General features: G+C 45.2%; 1 protein-coding gene and 1 non-coding gene across 2 annotated transcripts; one reads left to right on the plus strand and one right to left on the minus strand.

The window, feature by feature from the left end:
* Nucleotides 1–7,161: 7,161 nt before the first annotated feature.
* CXCR2 (C-X-C motif chemokine receptor 2) lies at nucleotides 7,162–14,587 on the minus strand. The gene is given in 4 exon segments (XM_036422226.2): nucleotides 7,162–7,216; nucleotides 7,250–8,517; nucleotides 14,314–14,464; nucleotides 14,466–14,587. Coding segments are annotated over 3 exon segments (1,317 nt in total). The 5' UTR covers nucleotides 14,555–14,587; the 3' UTR covers nucleotides 7,162–7,216; nucleotides 7,250–7,440.
* LOC118710085 lies at nucleotides 10,259–10,365 on the plus strand. The gene has a single exon (XR_004985294.1). It is a non-coding gene; the product is annotated as a U6 spliceosomal RNA (small nuclear RNA).
* Nucleotides 14,588–20,172: the final 5,585 nt, after the last annotated feature.

Here is a 20,172-nt window from a genome sequence, read left to right on the forward strand (position 1 = left end):
GAGCCAGTGCTGCTGTCACTTGTAGTTCAAGACTTTTTGGCAAGTGTCCACCTCCTCTGGGCTTCGACTTGCTCATCCGTCAGTTTAGAAGTAAATCTTTTAAGCTCTCTTCTACCTAGATAGTCTAGACTTAGGAAAAGTAGTTCAGGGATACCACTCAAAGGTGGGCAGGTTGAACACTGTATGGCCCAAGGGCGTGCCATTTGCATAGAGTAAGATGTGGCTAACACACATTATTTGTATATGTCCTAAGCTGAATTGGCAGAATCTTTCCTTAAACAGTGTTTCTGTGCAACCTTGAACCTGATCCCTAGGAGCTGCTATGACATGGAGACCCCCTGAGCCCTTCAGAAGTTCCCTGGAAGTCATGCTCATGCATTTTTGGTGATTGAGTTGGACAGTTGGGCAAGGTGGTGGTAGGCAGTGGGCAGCAGAGGCACCCAGAGTGCCACAGTCGGCTGTGTAGTCTTAGTGTACTAAACCTCTTAGCAGAAGGCTGAACGTCCTAGAAAGTCCTCTGGAAATGCTAGTTGGTATTATTGCTGTAGTGGAGGAGAAAAGAAACATGGGCTACCAGCGGTCGCCAACCTTTCAGAGCTCACGGACCACTAGTGGTCTACAGAGCACGGGTTGGTGACCGCTGGATACTACCTCATGGCAATCAAAAGTTTGACCCAGCCTCTGGGTCGGCGTGGCACAGAGCCAGCTTTGATAAGAAGCGGGCCTGTTGTTTATGGCTAGGGGAACGTGTCTGACACCAGGCTTTGCAAGGCTCTTTTGGGAAATGCGTGATGTGCCTGTCTTCTCCGGGAAGGAGCCTTTTGCCTGTGCTGCTGGGGGCGGGGCCTTGAGTTGAGGCAGTGACCTCAGGTCTTTCCCACATCCCCTTCCCGTCCCCCACTTCTTCTTTTCGAAAATTTTTATTTTTATTTTTTTAAAGAGAGAGAGTCGAAGGGAGAAGGAGCGGTGGGGAGAGAGGGAGATATGAAAGAGAGAGAGAGAGAGTTCTGACCGGGAATCTAACTGCCAGCTTTTAGTGTATGGAATGACACTCCAACCAATTGAGCCATCCTGGCCAGGGCCCGTTTTGCCTGCCTTTGAACTTTAGGTTGGGCTTGGTTGTCCTTTTAACTGTCCGGCCTGCTAGTCAGGAATAGGCTGACCCACCTGAGCCTGCTCCATATCTGTGCCCCTAACCTCAGCTGGCCTTTTTGTCAAATGATTAGATCTCAGCAACCCCAGCACTGGGCCCAGAGGAGTCTTTTTTTTAAAAAATATATTTTTTATTGATTTCAGAGAGGAAAGGAGAGGGAGAGAAAGATAGAAACATCAGTGATGAGAGAGAATCATTGATAGGCTGCCTCCTGCTCTACTGGGGATTGAGCCCACAATCTGGGCATGTGTCCTGACTGGGAATCGAACCATGACCTCCTGGTTCATAAGTTGATACTCACTGTTCAACCACTGAGCCACTCCAGCAAGGCCACATGAGTCTTGGCACTGAAGAAACTGGCTGAGCCTACCTGTGTGAGTGGAGTGTTCTAAGAAGTTCACGTAGTATATGTCTTCTCATATGTTTGTCAGGCACCTGAAATATCACCATTAGAAAAGCAAAATATCTAACCAGTGACCTGAACTAGGAATTTTTTTGTCTTATTTTTTTTGCCACTTTAAAAAAAATTATTTTTATTTTTTACATTTTAAAAATTAAATTATTATCTGTGTACATATTTTAACATTGCCCCCTGAACTAGGAATTTTTATTCCGGCTTTGCTACTACCCAGCTAGGAGATTTTGGTCAAGTTGCTTGGCTCAGGCCCCCGTGTCCTCATTTATGTATTGAAAGGGGTGACCCAGGGGAGCTTTCATTGCAGGTGAAGTGGTTCTCCACGTGGCCCTACATGAAATGAGTTCGATGTGACATGCAAACTGGAGTGCTTCTTCCTGTCACCCGAGGGACTGGAGGGTGTTCCTATTTCATGAACAAAGGGAGTGCATCCTGCAGAGACCGGGGAAGGGATTTTTGGTGGAGGAAGATGTCGTAAACGGAGGGAACAGAGAAGAAAGTCAGACAGACTATCTTAGTGTAAGTAGAGAAACATGCTTCTGGAAGCAAGACTGAGCAGGCAGCTCTGGGCAGGATGGCTCTGGGCCCTGACCCAGGGACTCAGGCTTGGACACATGGGTGTGGGGTGGGGAAGAGAGAAATCAGTGACTCAAAGGCAGGTTGGCCCTGTCCTAGAGCTGGCTTAGTTGGTAGATTATTTGTGCCAAGACTCTGTGTGTGTGTGTGTGTGTGAGAGAGAGAGAGAGAGAGAGAGAGAGAGAGAGAGAGAGAGAGAGAGGAGAAGGAAAATATGGAAAGAGAAAGAGAGAGAAACAGGGCAACACTGTCTCTGCCTCATTGCGTCTGGGCTTCTTTTACCCTCTTATCAGTCACGGGAGCCAGGTTTCCTCTAGCCCTTGTTGGAGGAGGAAAGCAGAGTCCCGGAACCAGAGTGAGACTTGGTTTGGCCTCCTCCCACCGACAGTCATGTCAGGTAGCTGTTTGGTCGGTCTACCTGGCCCAGCCAGAACACTGGTCCCTCCGGCAACTGAGATGTTTGGTTAAATACTCGTTACCCTGCCTTCCCTCCCGCTGAGTCAGAAGTTGTTCTGAAGGCTTGGCCAGAGCAGCACAGCCATACTTGATCCTGAGCTTAGCACAGTGCCTGGCGTGGCGTGAGCTTGGAACAAGGGATTATTGTTGCTGAATTAATCCTGTTTGCTGAATGCGAAAGGCAGAGCACTTTGACGATGCCCTAGCTGGTTTGACTCAGTGAATAGAAACTTGGCCTGCGGACTAAAGGGTTCCAGATTTGACTCCAGTCAAGGGCACAGGCCCGGATTGCAGCTCCATCCCCAGTGGGGCTTGTGCAGGAGGCAGCCGATCAATGATTCTCCCATCCAAGTACTAACCAGGCCCGACCCTGCTTAGCTTCCGAGATCAGACGAGATCGGGCGCGTTCAGCGTGGTATGGCCGTAGACCAATGATTCTCGCATCATTCATGTTTCTATCTCTCTCACCCTCTCTGAAATCAATCTCTCTCTCTGTTGCCCCATAGGCCTCTTTTCATAGCCATGGCTGCTATCCCCTTGGTACCTGGTAAAAGTTTGGTGACTCTGAAGTTTGGCTCCTCCTGCTTTCCTACTTCCTTAGCAGGCTGCTCAGAGCCGGAGGCCCTTCAGAGATGAGGCCTATGACCGGGAGCTCTGCCCGGGTTTTGAGGTAGAGCAACAGGCACTCATTACATACTGTAAGGAATGAGTCAAGTTCTTTGTTTGTCTGGGTGACATCTTCTCAATCATTTCTCCATCTGGGGTTCCCTTTTGTCAAACCCTGAATGGTGTGTGTGTGTGTGTGTGTGTGTGTGTGTGTGTGTGTGATAGAAGTCAGGCTGTGTGTGTGTGTGTGGTGTGTGTGAAGGGTGGGAGACAAGAGAGTGAAGTGAAACTTAAAGTGGGAGTTGCTGGTTGAGTTCAAGAAAGCGCTCTGGCTTCCTGCTATCCAGTCGGCTGATTGGGTGGACTTACTTGCAGCCGGTGGACCGCGGGCCGCGGGCCTCATTTAAAGGATACAGAATTCCGTTTGGGATGATGGAAAAGTTCTGGAGATTGAGAGTGGTGATAGTTATGCCCTTCTGAGTCCCAGCATTGACACACCTGACTACTATTTCACCCAAGGACAGGAGAAGCATCAGACGATCCTGGGGCACATTTCTTTCTGTAATACGTGTTCAGCAGCAGGAGGCGTGGGCTGAGAAAGACTAGTCTCCATCTCTATTTCAGTCCTTCTCTCCATGTACCTAATACACAGGAAAGGGATTTATTTATTTATTATTAAGAGCCCCAATAGGGAACTCTGCTCACACTGACCCAGCTTCTATGCAGCAGTTTATATGCTTTTTGTTGCAAGTAATGAAATACCCAATTAAAAGTGATTTGTACATGCCTGGCCGGCGTGCCTAGGGGTTGAGCGTTGACCCATGTATCAGGAGGTCACGGATTGGGTGCGCAGGAGGCAGCCGACCAATGATTCTCTCTCATGATTGATGTTACTCTCTCTCTCTTCCTCTCCCTTTCTCTCTCTAAAATCAATAAAACAACAATAACAACAAAACATAAAAGTGAATTGTGCAAAAAAAAAATTTATTTCACTTAACAGGAAGTTATAGGTAGGTGGTTCCAGAATTTGTCTTTTAAAAAAAATGTATTTTATTGTTTTTTACAGAGAGGAAGGAAGAGGGATAGAGAGTTAGAAACACTGATGAGAGAGAAACATCAATTATCTGCCTCCTGCACACTCCCTACTGGGGATGTGCCTGCAACCATGGTACCTGCCCTTGGCCGGAATTGAACCTGGGACCTTTCAGTCCTCAGGCTGATAATCTATCTACTGAGCCAAACCAATTAGGGCAGAGTTTGTCTTTTTGAAGTAGGTTTTTTAAGAAAAAAATTTCTGGTTAAATATGCATAATAAAGTTTAGCATTTTAATTGTACAGTTTAATGGCATTGAGTATATTCACATTGTTGTACAACTATCACTACTACTCATCTCCAGAACCTTTTCATCATCCCCAACTGAATTCTGTATCCTTTAAATAATAACTACCCACTTCCCCTCCCTCCAACCCCCTGGTAACAACTATTTGACTTTCTGTCTCTATTAGTTTAACTAGTCTAGGTACCTCCTGTACCTGGAATCATACAGTATTTATGTCTGGCTTATTTCACTTAGCATAATATTTTCAAAATTTATTCATGTTATAGCATAGGTCAGAATTTCATTCCTTTTTAAGACTGAAAAATATTCCATTAGGTATACACACCGCATTTTGTTTATCCAGTCATCCATTGATGGACATTTGGATTATTTCCATCTTTTGGCTATTGTTGGAATAATGACGCTATGAATATTAGTGTATAAATACCTACTTGAGTTTTGCTTTCAGTTCTTTTGGCTATAACTCAGAAATGGAGTTGCTGGATCATACAATAATTCTATGTTTAGTATTTTGAGGAACCACCATACTGTTTTCCACAGTGGCTGCACCATCTTGCATTCTCACTAGCAATGCACAAGGGTTCCAGTGTGTCTCCATTTCCTCACCAACACTTCTTTTGTTTGTTTTAACAAAGGGCATCCTAATGGGTGTGAAGTGGTGCCTCACTGTGGTTTTGATATCCATTTCCATAATTATTAGTATTCGATATATACATTTCCATAGCTATTTGTATGTGTTCTTTGGAGAAATTTATGTCCTCTAAATCCTTTGCCCATTTTTAAGTGTCATTTTATTTTTGCTGTTGAGTTGTAGCAATTCTTTTTTTTTTTTTTTAATATATTTTATTTATTTTTTTTACAGAGAGGAAGGGAGAGAGATAGTTAGAAACATCAAGGAGAGAGATACATTGATCAGCAGCCTCCTGCACATCCCCAATGGGGATGTGCCCGCAACCAAGGTATATGCCCTAGACCGGAATCAAACCCAGGACCTTTCAGTCCGTAGGCAGACGCTTCATCCACTGAGCCAAATCGGTTTTGGCTGAAGCAATTCTTTATATATTCTGGATATTAACCCCTCACAAGTTATATAATTTGCCAATATTTTCTTTGGTTCTGTGGTTTGCTTTTTTACTCTGTTGAGAGTATCCTTGGATGCACAAAAGTTTTTAACTTTGATAAAGACCAACTTAATTGTTTTCTCTTTTGTTGCCTATATTTTTGGTGTCATATCTAAGAAATCATTGCCCAAATCCAATGTCTTAAAGCTTTTACCCCTTTGTTTTCTTATGAGATTTGTAGAGTTTTAGTTCTTATGTTTAGGTCTTCGATCTATTTTGAGTTAATTTTTATATCTGGTATAAGGTAAGGGGCCAGTTATATTATTATGCTTGCTTAGGTTTATTTGTGGGCTCTTGATTTTCAGGTTCTTTTATCCTTTGGCTCCCTCAGCTTACGTGTGTTAGGCTTTTTGCCTCATTGTCACACAATTGGCACCTCAGTGCCACATACCATATCCTATAACCTTACTCCAAGGCAAGATCCAAGGATGTGTAAGTGTGTGCATCTCTCCTTTTTTAATCAGGATTATTTCTCACGAGTCCCTGGCCCCAGCAGACTCCTTTTAACAATGTTTTTGCTGAAGCCAGTTTGTACCTGCTTGTGGAAACAGATGATTACATTTTCTAGAAATCTGTGAGCTGGTTGTTGAAATGGCCATGGTGGGGACATTTAAAACAGGAGACTTGGCAAACACTACAAACCAGGACTCCCCTCTTTGCGCCCCCCTTACCCCTGCCAGGAGACTAGTTTACTAGCACAGTCTTGCCTATAAGTCTTTCTACCCATAATTGGACAATGTGGCCACTCCTAGCTTAGGGAAGTCATGTAAGTGAGTATCTGTCATTTTTGGCCTCTTTTAAGAGAAACAGACTTTGCTTGGAAGCCAGCAAAGTGGGAGTTAGGGAAGCAACTATGGTGTTTGTCACTACTGGGGAGCCAAAAGGATGGGAACTCTTGGAACTTACTTAAAATGATGTCTTTGAAATGTCTCAGAGGACAGAGTGCTATTGTAAGGTTGAGAAAAACAGAATACAGCAATAAATGTAAGGTTGAGTAAAGCCAGAATGCAACATTTTATGGTAAACATTAAAGCAAGGCTAGGTCCCGAGGGAGGTTTTCATCCTTTAGGTACAACATCTCATGATACTCATCTCACCGACCGACCTGACCGCTGTGGAATGCTCCTCCCGGGAACTGAGCTGACCGTAGTGGAACGCACCTCCCGGGAACAGACCGGTCTTACCTGTAATTATGGGAGATGGCCAACTGACCACCCGACCACCCCGGAGATGCCGCAACGGCAAAAGAGGACTTACGCAAGGGAGCAGGGAGGTGGGGGAGGGCAAAGGGTGCTTGCCTGCATAGCTGGGCTAGAGTATAAAACTTGGGAAAGAAGTTTGGAGCGGGGTTCGAGTTTGGAACGAGCGAGTGCCACTGCGCTGGTGCCCCGGCTCGGACCCTAGGCAGGGGTAGAATTAATAAAGACTTTCTGCCTTTGCATCGGACTCGGCTCCCTGGTGGTCTGTGGATTCCAGAATTTACCGGGCTCAACACTATGGGCTCAGTGGTAGGATGGACAGAGCTCTAGCAGTATATGTGCTTAGGCATCTGGGCCCTCTCTCTGATCCTGGCCTATATAACTACAGTAAGGGGTGGGGATCCAGGGCAGGCTTTCTGAACCAGATCAGGGGGCCTGGGATCGTCATAGCCTCAGCAACTTTCTGTGACCACAATGTGAGGCTGTCTTGACACAGACACTGTGAATAGGCAGTGGACTATAGTCATGAGGCTTGGGTGCTGATGGGAGTGCGGCTACAATAGCAGTGGGGGTCTTAGAGGGTAGTAGAAGTGTTCCCTGAAGAAGAGCCAACGAAGGAAGGCCTGCTCTCCTTGGCCAGGTACTCCTTGCTGATCAGGCCATGGATGGCCATGATCTTGAGGAGTCCATGGCGAAACTTCTGACCAATGAAGGCGTAGATGAGGGGATTGAGGCAGCTGTGGAGGAAGCCCAGAATCTCGGTGGCATCCAGGGCTCGGCCAATTTCATTTCGGCGAGCACAGGTCTCCTTGATCACTCCCAGCCTCATCAGGGTGTCTGACAACAGGACCAGATTGAAGGGCAGCCAGCAGAGCAGGAAGACGAGCACGACAGCAAAGATGACCCGCATGGCCCGGTGCTTCTGCCCCATGTGGGCCTGGAACAGTGTGCGCAGGGTGAGCCCATAGAAGATCAGCATGACCAGCAGCGGCAGGAGGAAGCCAATGGTCTGGGGCAGGGCCCGCATCACCATGCGCCATTTGGTTGTATTGGCACCCACGTCCAGGTAGCAGACTGGGGCGGAATAAGGTGGGTAGACGACTCTGTAGAAGATGAAGATGGGCAGGGCCAGGATCAGAGATAGGGCCCAGATGCCCAAGCATATGAACTTGACCCAGTGCCGCTTCAGCGTCAGAGTGCGTGTGGCATGAACAATGGCCAGGTAGCGGTCCACGCTAATGCAGGCCAGTAGTAGAATTCCACTGTAGAAGTTGACTTCCTTCAGGAGTGAGACCACCTTGCACAGGGGTGTGCCGAAGATCCAGCCCATTGTCTTGGCGGCAGCCCAGATAGGCAATGTCAGGGCGAAGAGCAGGTCGGCGATAGCCAGGTTCAGCAGGTAGATGTCAGTGACAGAGCGGCTGACCTTGCTATATAAGACAACCAGCATCACCAGGGAGTTTCCCAGCAGGCTCAGCAAGAAGACCAGGACATAGATGGCTAATAGAGCAAAGCTGTTGATATCCAGATTTTCTGACTGACATACGAAAGTGTTTGGGTCAAAGGTCATGTCAGCGATGTCACTGAAATTGTATTCCCAGGTATAATTTTCCATAAGATCTTGCAAATTTAGGAGCTCCACAATTTTGGGCTAGAGAAGAGAGATGGGTGTTACTGCACAATAAAGTCCCCCCAGATAGGATTCTTTGCACTGACTTGCATATTAAATGAAAGTAAATTTCACTTCAGGAAAATAGTTGGGACACTAACCTCTAACAATCTGAGGCACATTTAGTTATAAGTAGTATGTTTCATGAAAAGAGTATAGTTCCCTTTAAAGGCAGAGAGAGGTTCTTAACACTTTTCATGACATTGCCATCACTCAAATCACTGTGGAAACTTTCCTTTCAATAATATCTACCAAGCTTGTTTTCTTGGATATCTCAGTGGTGAGCATCCCTGACTGTGGAGACTGAGTTTAATGTCAGAAACGTTCGGTGCCATTCAGTTTTCAATGTGGGGGATGAAGCATGCAATCCAATTGAGTTTAATTATGAACTTTGAGACTAATCCCTTTGTCCAACTTTCTGTAAGTTATTTTAAAAAGAATGTTCTAGAAAAACTGAGTGGTAGCAGCATAGTGTTTTGGGATCCTTGAGCTAGAAGAAAGTTTACTCAATTAGCATGTTCCAGCATTGTTCTTTTGGGAGGCAGGAGGTCGGTCTCTGAGCATATTTGTATAGTTTGAAAAAACATATTAAAAATCATAAGCAGGTGGTTGACTGACTGATTCTCCAAATAGGTGGGAATGTAACAGATTATCATGGGAGCTCTGGACAGCCCTATTCTGTCATGCAAGGGGCCAGAGAAAGCCAGGTGCTCCCAGAATAAGGAGAAGGGGAAGCGAGAAGCAGAGATGGCAGGTGGACACATACTATCCTTGTTTTGGTGGCTTCCCCATCCTGGTGGGACCTTCTTGTCCTGCCAGTGCATACCTTCACCCATTCCTAACTCCCCAGCACACCCAGATAAACCCATCTCTGTGGATTCTGCCCTTGTTACAGGATCAGTGGAGAGCTTGCTTCTGGGGGAAGCTACAGCCTCTTTAAAATATCCCAGTTTTCAAAGAGGCAATGGCCTAAAGTAAACCAGCTACTTCATTGACTTTCTTTTGGACCGCAAAATACATCACCATTGTGCCATTTCTTTATTATAAGCTATGAGCATCCTGGGCCCACATGCAAGTCTGTAACCCTCCTCCAAATGGAACTCAGCATTAAAGACAAAAACATAAAATAAAAGTCTTAGGAATTGCTTCACACTCACTAGGATGCTAATAATAATAATAATAATAATAATAAAAAGATGAACGATAATAATGTTGAAGAAGATGTGGAGAAATTGGGCTCCTCATACATTGCTGGTGGGAATGTGAAATAGTGCAGCTACTTTGGAAAACAGGTGTCAGTTGTTCAAAAGTTAAACATAGAGTCAGCATATGACCCAGCAATTCCACTCCCAAGAGAAATGAAAACTTCTGTCCACACAAAAACCTGTACATGGGTGTTCATGGCAGCTGTTTCAAAGCCAAAAAGTAGAAACAATCTAAGTGTCCATTAGCTGATAAATAGATAAATATGGAATATCATTCAACCATAAAAAGGAAGGAAATTCTGATACACGCTACAATACGGATAAACCTTGGAAAACAGTATTGCTATGAGCTATAAGCTATTACAAGTGAAAAAAAGCCACACACAAAACTTTAGACTATGATTCCGTGTATGTGAAACATTCAGACCAGGCAAACCAGTACAGACAGAAAGTACATTAGTGGTTGCCAGGGATGATGGGGGTGTCGGGACAGGCAGGATGTTAATAAGTCCAGGATTGTGTTCGCTGCGGCAGCACATATACTGAGGTTGGAACAATACAGAGAAGATTAGCATGGCCCCTGCGCAAGAGTGACACGCACATTCGTGAAGCGTTCCGTATTTTTAAATGATGACTGTCCACCATAAAAATACCAAATTTATAATAATAATAATAATAATAATAATAAAGTACAGGATTTCTTTTCAGGGTGATGAAAGTGTTCTGGAATCAGATAGTGGTGATGGTTGTATAACTGTGCATGTATGAAAATTACTGTGTAGTACCCTCTAAATGGGTGACTTTCATAGTACGTGAATTATATCTCAATTTAAAAAAGATTAACCAAAGATGTATAGCCTTACAAAGCAAATGCAAATATTAAAACAACGTCATCAACACCAAAACTCCTAGGAAGTTTTTTGCTTTAGCAGAAGAAAGCCTGTTATTGCCAATCACTTGTAGCAAAGAAGAAAGCTTAGTGATGTTAAGAGAAATTGGAAAAATAATGCCCCTTTCTCCTAGAGGGATGGAATTCTTAGTCTGTACCTTTCCGAGAAGCTATTACTTTCTCCCCTAATTGATAGGAGCCAGATAAATGGCCTTCTCAGCACATGGAGATCACAGACAGAGCAGATTCAATCAGTCCATGAATGTAGAAAGATGTGACGATAAGGATGTGTCCTTGTTTGGCCAGCACATAGGGTGGTAGGGGGAAAGAGGCAGATAATAGAGCTGGTTTGGCCAGTGTTGCCAGCAAGACTTGAGAGAAATCACTGGCTCTGTAGTCTCTTGATCAAAAGCAAGTTTGCTCAGAGCCCCAGGGATAAGTCCAGTTTGCTTATGAGGTCAAGGGTGACTCACCTCTATGAGAGATGATCAGAGATGTGCTTAAGGGAACACATGGCATAGAAGAAGACCCACCATTGAAAGAGGATGACCATTGGTGGGTGCAGAGAGTTTGTGCCTGCAGAGAGAGGAACCCCACATCTATGCACATCAGCTGTGAGAAGGCTGGGCTGGGGCAGCTGCAGAAACTTCCCTATGAGAAGAGGCAGCAGCAGGCAAACATGCTTCATTGATTGTTAGGGGCAGAAATAGAATATTGGGGACCAGCTACACTTTTAAGAAATATTAATCATGCTCTGCTAACCATGAGGGTTCTGTTCTGATTAGAGAAAGCACATTCTAAAATCCCAACGGCATATTTCATAGACCTAGAACAAACTCTCCAAAAATTTATATGGAATAAAAAAAAGACCCTGAATAGCTGCAGCAATCATGAGAAAGAACAAAGTTGGAGGGATCACAATACCAGATATCATGCTATCTTACAAAGCCACTGTTCTCAAAACTGCCTGGTACTGGCACAAGAACAGACATATAGACCAATGGAATAGAACAGAGAACCCAGAAATCAATTAATATTTGACAAAGGAGGCAAGAGCATATTGACAGTCTCTTCAATAAATGGTGTTGGGAAAATTGGACAGATACATGCAAAAAAAAAACACAAAAAACTGGACCACAAACTTACACCACACACAAAAATAAACTCAAAATGGATAAAAAAAACCCCAAAAAACCTTAAACGTAAGATCATAAAAATCTTAGAAGAATCCATAGGCAGCAAAATATCAGAGAGAGCATGTTCTAACCTTGCTGAGAGTTGTGCACCTGGGGACACGGGAGCTGATGTTGGAATGTAGTCCATCTTCCTTTCCCAAGAACTGCCTATCATTACAGAAAGATTACAGCCTCCTGGCTGAAACAATCTAATCCAAGAGTTGCCTGTTGTTTACAACCCTTACCCCTATTACCTGTAAGCTGGTCCTGGGATGCCCGGAGGCACCCACTCCCCTGCAATCCCTGCCCCAGCCCGCACGACTTGTAACCTGTAATGACTGTTCTATGCCTACTTTCCATGCCTGTAGTTCCTACATCCCCACGTAATCTTTGTCCCACTATCCAATATAAGCAGCTGACTTATGATGGGGTACAGAGCAGATTTTTGTGGATGACCTGCCGCTCTCCCATACTGCTGGCATTATTGGAATAAACACTCATATGATTCAACCCTGTCTCTGCTTAATTGGCTGAAGTAGTGACAGGCAGCCTGGACTCCTTGGTTGTGCTGTTATAAGGTGAACCCTCATTCTAGAAGAGTCCGGTGCTCGACTATGCTGGGGCCAGATTGCAGGTATGTGGGTGAGCTCCACTCCCATGCAAGTCAGGACAGAAGTAGAGAATTCAGAAAGGAGAACCAGGCCACCCGCCGAGGGCCATGACCTCCAGCCACTGGCCAGGTGTGGGGGTGGGGAGGAGTGGGGGGCGTGTGGAGAGAATGTTTTGTTGTTTGTTTGTTTTGTAACCAATCCCTAGAGGTGATGTTTTGGCTGTTAAAGGGAGAAACTAAGGAAAGGAAGATAGGAAGATGATACTTGAGATCTACTTTGTGCCTATATGATCTCTTTTGATTGTTACAAATAGATATGATTAAGCCCCTGTTTAACCATGAGAAGACAGACACAATGAGGCTCAGAGACCAGCCTGTGGTCCCAGAGCCTAGAAGTCTTACAGCCAGAATTCCAACTAGGTGCAAATGGCCCCTCCACATTTTCAGCCTGCAGACCTGTTTCTAAAAAAATAAAAACAAATAAATAAATAAATAAATAAAATTCACACCTTTAGGATCAGAGGAAGCCAAATGCAACTTTCTTCATTCATCCCAAATCCAGATTCTTCCAATACCATCCCCCACTCCACCATGTCCCCTAAGTTCTACCTCCATGAGATCAAAGTTCTGTATCTGAGAGTGGGTGCCATATCTGCCCTCCACCCCAGGTCAGCTCCTTGGATCTGTCTCCCAAAAAGATTGGTGATGACATTGCCAAGGCAACAGGTGATTGGAAGGGCTTGAGGATAACATTGTAACTGACCATTCAGAACAGACAGACTCAGCTTGAAGTGGTAGCTCTGCCTCTGCCTTGACCACCAAAGCCCTCTAGGAACCTCCAAGAGACGGAAACAGAAAAACATCCACACGATGGAAATATTACTTTGGAGGAGATTGTCAATATTGCCTGACAGATATGGCGCCAATCTTTAGCTAGAGAACTCTCTGGAACCATGAAAGAGATCCTGGGACTGCCCAGTCTGTGGGCTGCCATGTTGATGGCCATTACCCTTATACATAATAGATAACATCAATTGTAGTATGTACGATAGAATACCCAGCTAGTTAAGAACTCACAGGATAATTTGACAACAACAATACAAAAATCATAGGTCATATATTAAATATATTTGCAAGTTAAATTCTTGAGATATTAGCCAACCTGTATATAGTTCACTCCCATCATTTGATGTCTGTACATTGCTTTCTTTGCTATTCCTGACGCCCAGAATGAAAGAAACAGCCCTTTTAGGAATGATAAACCAAACCCCCTAGAACTGGCTGGCCCATCCTGATCACTCACTCATGTTCTTGGATTCCCAGCAGGAGATTCTCTTTCAACAAAATTGCCATCTCCTTAATGACTCGCGGTAGTTCAGAAATAACATGAATGGGATGATTCTAGCTTATTTCATGAGAATGCTATAGAATGAGGACTTTATAAGATTCTAAACATTTATAGCAAACTTTTAAACAACAACAACAACAACAACAAAAGTCTGTCATTTTAATACAATTCCAGTATTTTTTATCTCTATAAATATCATCCACGTATATTTAAATTTAATATATGGGAGGAGGGACTCTACAGTGTCTGGCCCTTTCTCACACCACTTTTGTGCAAAGCAAAGAGGGAGAGTTGGCTGAGTCGGGAAGGGGAGGGGATGGGAACAGAGTTGTCCTAAGTGGTTGCTGGAGAGAGGTGTAGGGGAAGGTGCAGAAACCCTCTTTTTGAAGACAGAGTAGCCTAAAGAGAGAGAATAAAGAGACCTAGGGGTGTCGGTGAGACCCACTAAGAGTAGGGAAAGATGCCTGGAATAAGCGGGAGGCTGGTGTCCAGGGAGACGGAGAACAGAGACAATTCTGAATGGCGGGAGGGCTGAGTGTCCCAAGACTTACCATGGTTCTGGGCTTTTCACCTGTAAGACACCTCCGAAGAGCAGATGTGCCCGACTGCAAGGGTGGCGGTGGTGAGAGCCCCGTGGAGGAAGTGAGTGGTGGATGAGATTGCTCAATTGAGGGGTGGAGTCCCGGCCTGTGAAGGATACTTAATGTGAATATTTAAATCCCAGGTCAGATCTTTGATCACTAGACATTTTATGGACTGGGAGGGTTCATACTGGGAAAGGACCTGTGGCATTTCCTAGACAATCTTCCCTTTTCACAGATGAAGAGACAGGACTGCACAGCTTTCTCTCATCTTTGTTCCCCCCTTCTTTTTGTTACTCCTCATCCGAGGATATTTTCTCATTGATTTTTTAGAGATAGTGGAAGGGAGGGGGAGAGACAGAGAGGCAGGGAGAAACATCCACGTGAGAAAGACACATCCATTGGCTTCCTCTTGCACACGCTCTGACCAGGGTCAGGGATGGAGCTTGCAACCGAGGTATGTCCCCTTGACCAGAATTGAACCTGGGACCCTTCCGTCCACAGGCAGGCTGATGCTTTATTCACTGACCAAACCGGCTAGGGCAGATTTCTCTCATCTGTGCCCTGATCTCAGTGGCCTCTGTTCTGTCTGACTCTCTGCACTCTAGCTGCCTCAGGCTCCCCTGGGCTTACTGTCTAGCAGCACTACCTCTCTTAAATATCTTTCATACCTGAAAGGAGAACAGCTCATTAAGACAAAGGAGATGGAACAAGTTTCTGGAGAGTCGTAGCTTTTTTCCTTGAATCGAATGCCCCCTGTCTCCACCCCACTTACCCCAGGAATCTTTAGAGCCTCACAGATTCCTTCTCTATGCCACACCCATTTGAGAACCGCTAGCCCCAAATGGGGGCCCTATCACACCTCTTCTTGTCTTTCACTTCAGCCCCCAAACATCCGCTCTGTCCATGAGCCCCTCTGAGGTCATTGCTCTCCGCCCTTGGCTTGCATACTTGGGATTGAGTCTGCGGTAGTTTTCAGCGTTGGAGCCAAGACTATCTAATGCGGAAAAGGAAGCTTTTTGGTGAAAGTTAAAATCCCACTCAAGTCCTAACACATTTTTGAAAACAGTGTTGAGTGACACTAAAAATATATTATGTCATAGTTGCTATTGATTGCAATGGAGAGGATAAATACAGGCAGAGTAGTGAACACAAATTCACCACTCCCTCCTAAGCTCACACCTAGCGACCTCAGTCCCTCCACCACTCCTTATGCCTGTCTCTTGCCCAGTGAGTGCTCAGAGACTGTTGCCAAAACACCCAAGCTGCCTATCCCAAGGAAAGAACCTCTGAGTCCCGCTGCTTAGCAAACATTCTTTGTCACATCTTTCTTTCCCTTGTTAGAGAAGAATGCAATGACTCCCGCTCAGGCGATGCTAACATCAGGCAGAAGCTCCTTACACACACAGAGAAGAGGGTGGGAGTGGTGGTTAAGAACCCTGCTAGCTAAGCAACTCCTGGCAAGTGACCTTTTCTTTCTGAGTCTCAGTTTACTCATCTGTAAAATGAGGCTGAGGATGAAATGAGAGATTACCCGAAAATCATTTAAGACAGTATAAAGCATGATGTTTGCATTTCTTGTTATGATAATTATTACTGAAATAGTTTGTCAACTAATAGCATGCTGTCTCTCCCGCTACATCTCCAAGCAAGGGAAAGTAGCCGGTCCACTGTCCAGGCTGACTTTAAGGTACATCTTACCCGGATAACAGTAGTCACACTAGCTGTACTGTTGAGTACGTCTGAGGGTCTAGTTTCTAAAAAAAGTGCTTTTCAGAATCTATATCATTTAATCCTCATGACAACATGTGCTTCCTGAATGAGGAAACCAAGACTCTAGGACTTAGGCAACTCACCTAGAATGACACAGATGAACTGGGTGTTGAGCAGTTTTAACAACTTTTTTTTTTTTTTACCTGACCCCAAATTGTATATTCTGTCCACTATCACAAGGGGCTATTTGTCAGCCTGAGGTTTCTGAACTCCATTAGGTACTCAGATAACCGAGTATGAAAGGCATAGAAAAAAGAGCCCAGATTTGACATTTCTCAACCAGCCCACTTCTTGATTTTCATTCGGTTGATTTCGTTTCCACTGAGCCCGCCGCATGCGTGTTGACGGTGGGGTGAACAAAGAGCCGGTTTCCAATCCTGGTTCTGCAGTGCGTGGTCAGTGTGAGCTTGGACAAGTCATTTGTCTCTGAGCCTTGATGTGGTTCACTGGGAAATGAGGAGACTGCTCTAGATCTGCCCTGCCCCAAACGATGTCTACTAGCCACAGGCAGCTACTTAAATTTAAATTAATTAAAAAAAATTAGTGCCTCGGTCACATGAGCCACATTTAAGTGCTCAGGAGCCACAAGTGACTAGTGGCTATCATACTGGATAGTGCAGATGGAGAATATTTCTGTTTTTTTCTATAAGCAACAAGTTCTTTTGTACTGTGCTGTCTGGCAAAGACAGTTATCGTTAGCTCTAAGAGTCTGCAATTCATCACACCTCAGTTCTCAGGGGAGCCAGACTGAGGTTTCCAAGTCCCTTCCATCAGAAATATGTCCCCAGCCGAAACCAGTTTGGCTCAGTGGATCAGGGGTCCTCAAACTTTTTAAAGTGGGGGCCAGATCACGGTCCCTCAGAGAGCCGGAGGGCCGGACTATATGAACTACTAATTCCTACTGTAACACCTCGGCTGCGCTCACTGCCCAAAAAACCTGGCGGGCCGGATCAGACTCCTCTGCGGGCCGCATGTGGCCCGCGGGCCGTAGTTTGAAGACGCCTGGATCCGATAGAGCGTCGGTCTGTGGACTGAGGGGTCCCAGGTTCGATTCTGGTCAAGGGCATGTACATTGGTTGCAGGCACATCCCCGGTAGGGGGTGTGCAGGAGGCAGCTGGTCGATGATTTTCTCTCATCAATGTTTCTAGCTCTCTATCCTTCTCCCTTCCTCTCTGTAAAAAATCAATAAAAATATATTTAAAAAAAAGAAAAATGGCCCCAGCAGTTCTAAGACTGAACAGCCCACTTACCTGCTGTTGCTGCTACGGCTGCTGTTACTGCTGAAGTTACTGCTGATACTTCCGCTGTGACTCAGGGCTCGGCAGCAGTTAGGGCTGTTGGGCAGGAAAAAAGTGAATCAGGTTTTATGGAGATACTTCTGGGGCAGGGCTGCCAACGGGGAAATCTGAGAGGTCCACCAGGGGAGGTGTTCCCACAGGGGACCAATAGGCCTGTCCTAGGACTCTGGCTCCAGGCCAAGGCTCCGCCAGGAGATTCTGTGTGAGCGCTGGGGATGCTCAGGACCTCCTGCCTAATGGCTTCTGGAGGCACTGGCAGTCTGAAGGCGGAGGTTTGCCCTAGTCCATCTCTGTCTCTGTGCTTTATAAATCTTCACCTCCTAAAGGAAGCTGCAGGCAATCCCAGACTCCAGCTGACAGGCTTGCCTGGACTCACCGGGCACTTTGTTTCTATCTTCTCGGGTCAGCGTGAGCAGTGTCCCTCCTCTCTTTCTGGTGAATTTCTGCACCTGGCTGTGGGACCCCTCACCTCTCACATCCTGGAGGATCCTGCCTCCCTGCGCTTTGCCCTTCTACCACCTTCTTTATGTCTTTCCCTCCTCTCCTCTGTGCTAGGATTCCTTTAGGTGCCGCTCCCTGTGCCCTCCTTTTCACAAGTGAACTTCTTGACAAAGCAGCTGGGTCCACGTGGCCGCCTCTTGTCCACTGCTCAACCCACCGAAACTAGCTTCCTTCTTACTGCTTGCTGAAACAGCTTTTGCCAGGGTTACCAATGACCTCTGGATTACTGAGCCCAACAGCCGCTTTCTTAAAGAGGACTGCTTTAGTGTTATTAAAGTGAAGCATGCACATTGTCCAGAATATAGGAGATACACAATAAAAGCCTGTAAAGTAAAACTCGAGAGACAGCCTTCCATCCCTCTGTTCACTAATATTTGCCTTCCCCAGACTTCCCCATGTAGATACAAACATGTTTTCTTTCTTCCCTTGCTTAATAGAAATATAACATATTTAACTATTTATACTTTCTGCAGCTTAAGAATGTATATTGGCCAGGCTGGCATGACCCAGTGGTTGAGCGTTGACCTATGAACCAATCGAACTCGGTTCGATTCCTGGTGGCAGCCAATCAAAATTCTCTCTCATCATTGATGTTTCTATCTCTCTCTCCCTCTCCCTTCCTCTCTGAAATCAATAAAAATATATTAAAAAAAAAGAATGTATCATGGACCTATTCCTCATCATTACATAGGGATCCATCTCACTCTTTCTAATGATGACATAGTGATTCATGGTATGTATGTATCATGATTTGCATAATGATTGCCTTAGAGATGGATACGTAGTTTCTTCCTATGAGCATCTTTGGGAATATTTCTCTGTGTTTCTGTAGCTTTAGTATAAGTTTGCTGGCTCATATCTGGGGATGCGTAAATTCTTTAAACTATTTTTTTTCCAATTCTCACATGAAGGTATGTTCTGTTTTATTTATTTGAGAAAGAGAAAGGAGGAGAGAAAGATAGAGATAGAGAGAGAAGGGAAGAGAGAGAGAGAGAGGAAGGGGGAGAGAGAGAGAGAGAGAGAGAGAGAGAGAGAGAGAGAGAGAGAGAGAGAGAGAGGGGTTGCCTCCTGTACATGCCTGGGGATTGAACTCAAAACTTAGGCATGTGCCCTGACCGAGAATTGAACCTGCAACCTTTTGATGTAGGGACAAATGCTCTAATCAACTGAGCCACCTGGTCAGGGCTCATTGGGCACATTTACATTTTGATAAACAAGACCATATGGCCCTTTGAGAAGACTGTGCCTGTTTACTCTCCCACCATCAGTTTATCAGAGGGCCTGTTCATCTCTCTACTCACACTATTTTACATTTGTCAGGTATGGTAAACTATTTTCTCCCCAGCCTGCTGTGTGCTTTTTAAATTTATTTATGGTGAAATGGTTACTGTTCAAGTGCTATCTTATTTGATCTCTGCATCACTTAATCCCACTGACCCAGTTCTCTTCTTTCTTCTGAACCTCTCTTGGTTTCATTTGTTGCTTTATTCTTAATTCACTCCTGAAATCAGATGTTCCTCTTCTCTCCCTGCTCTCCCTCGGCCAGCCCACCTCCTTCCTTGGCTTTGGTGACCACCCAATTCGCCAGTGTCTCTCACACCTATAATTCCCAACCTGTCTTCGAAGCTCTCTCCTCAGCTCCAACTCTTAATGCACTCACCTCAGAACATCTCCCCTGAGGTTCCACAGAAGCTGCAAACTCGCACGTGTGTCTCTCCCAGAGTTTCCCCTCATCCATGCCTGTCCCCACGTCTCACACTCCCCCCCTTCTTTCTCTCCTTAGTTATCTTCTCCTCACCATCTTCCCTGGCAGGGTTAGGCAACACTTCATTCTCCCTGAAGCTACTGCAATTGTCAGCTGATAGCCCAGTCCCCATGGCTCAGCAGTTGAGCATTGACCTATGAACCAGGAGGTCACGGTTCGACTCCTGGTCAGGGCACATATATGCCTGGGTTGTGGGCTCGATCCCCAGATGTGCAGGAACAGCTGATCAATAATAATTCTGTCATCATTGATGTTTCTATCTTTCCCTCCCTTTATCTTCCTCTCTGAAATCAATTAAAAAAAATTATATATATCAGGCAATAGCTGTGGATTCCACAGCCGGGCTGATTTAGGATATCGGCATGTCACTTACTGATTGTAGACCTTGGGCAAATATTTAATCTCACCAGGTCTCAGTATCATGAACAGTAATAGGGGGATATTGAGGGCACCTATTGTTCTGTGGATTCAATGAGTCTACATGTGTGAAG

Source organism: Pipistrellus kuhlii, unplaced genomic scaffold (assembly GCF_014108245.1).
Source record: "Pipistrellus kuhlii isolate mPipKuh1 unplaced genomic scaffold, mPipKuh1.p scaffold_m20_p_7, whole genome shotgun sequence".
NCBI lineage: Eukaryota > Metazoa > Chordata > Mammalia > Chiroptera > Vespertilionidae > Pipistrellus > Pipistrellus kuhlii.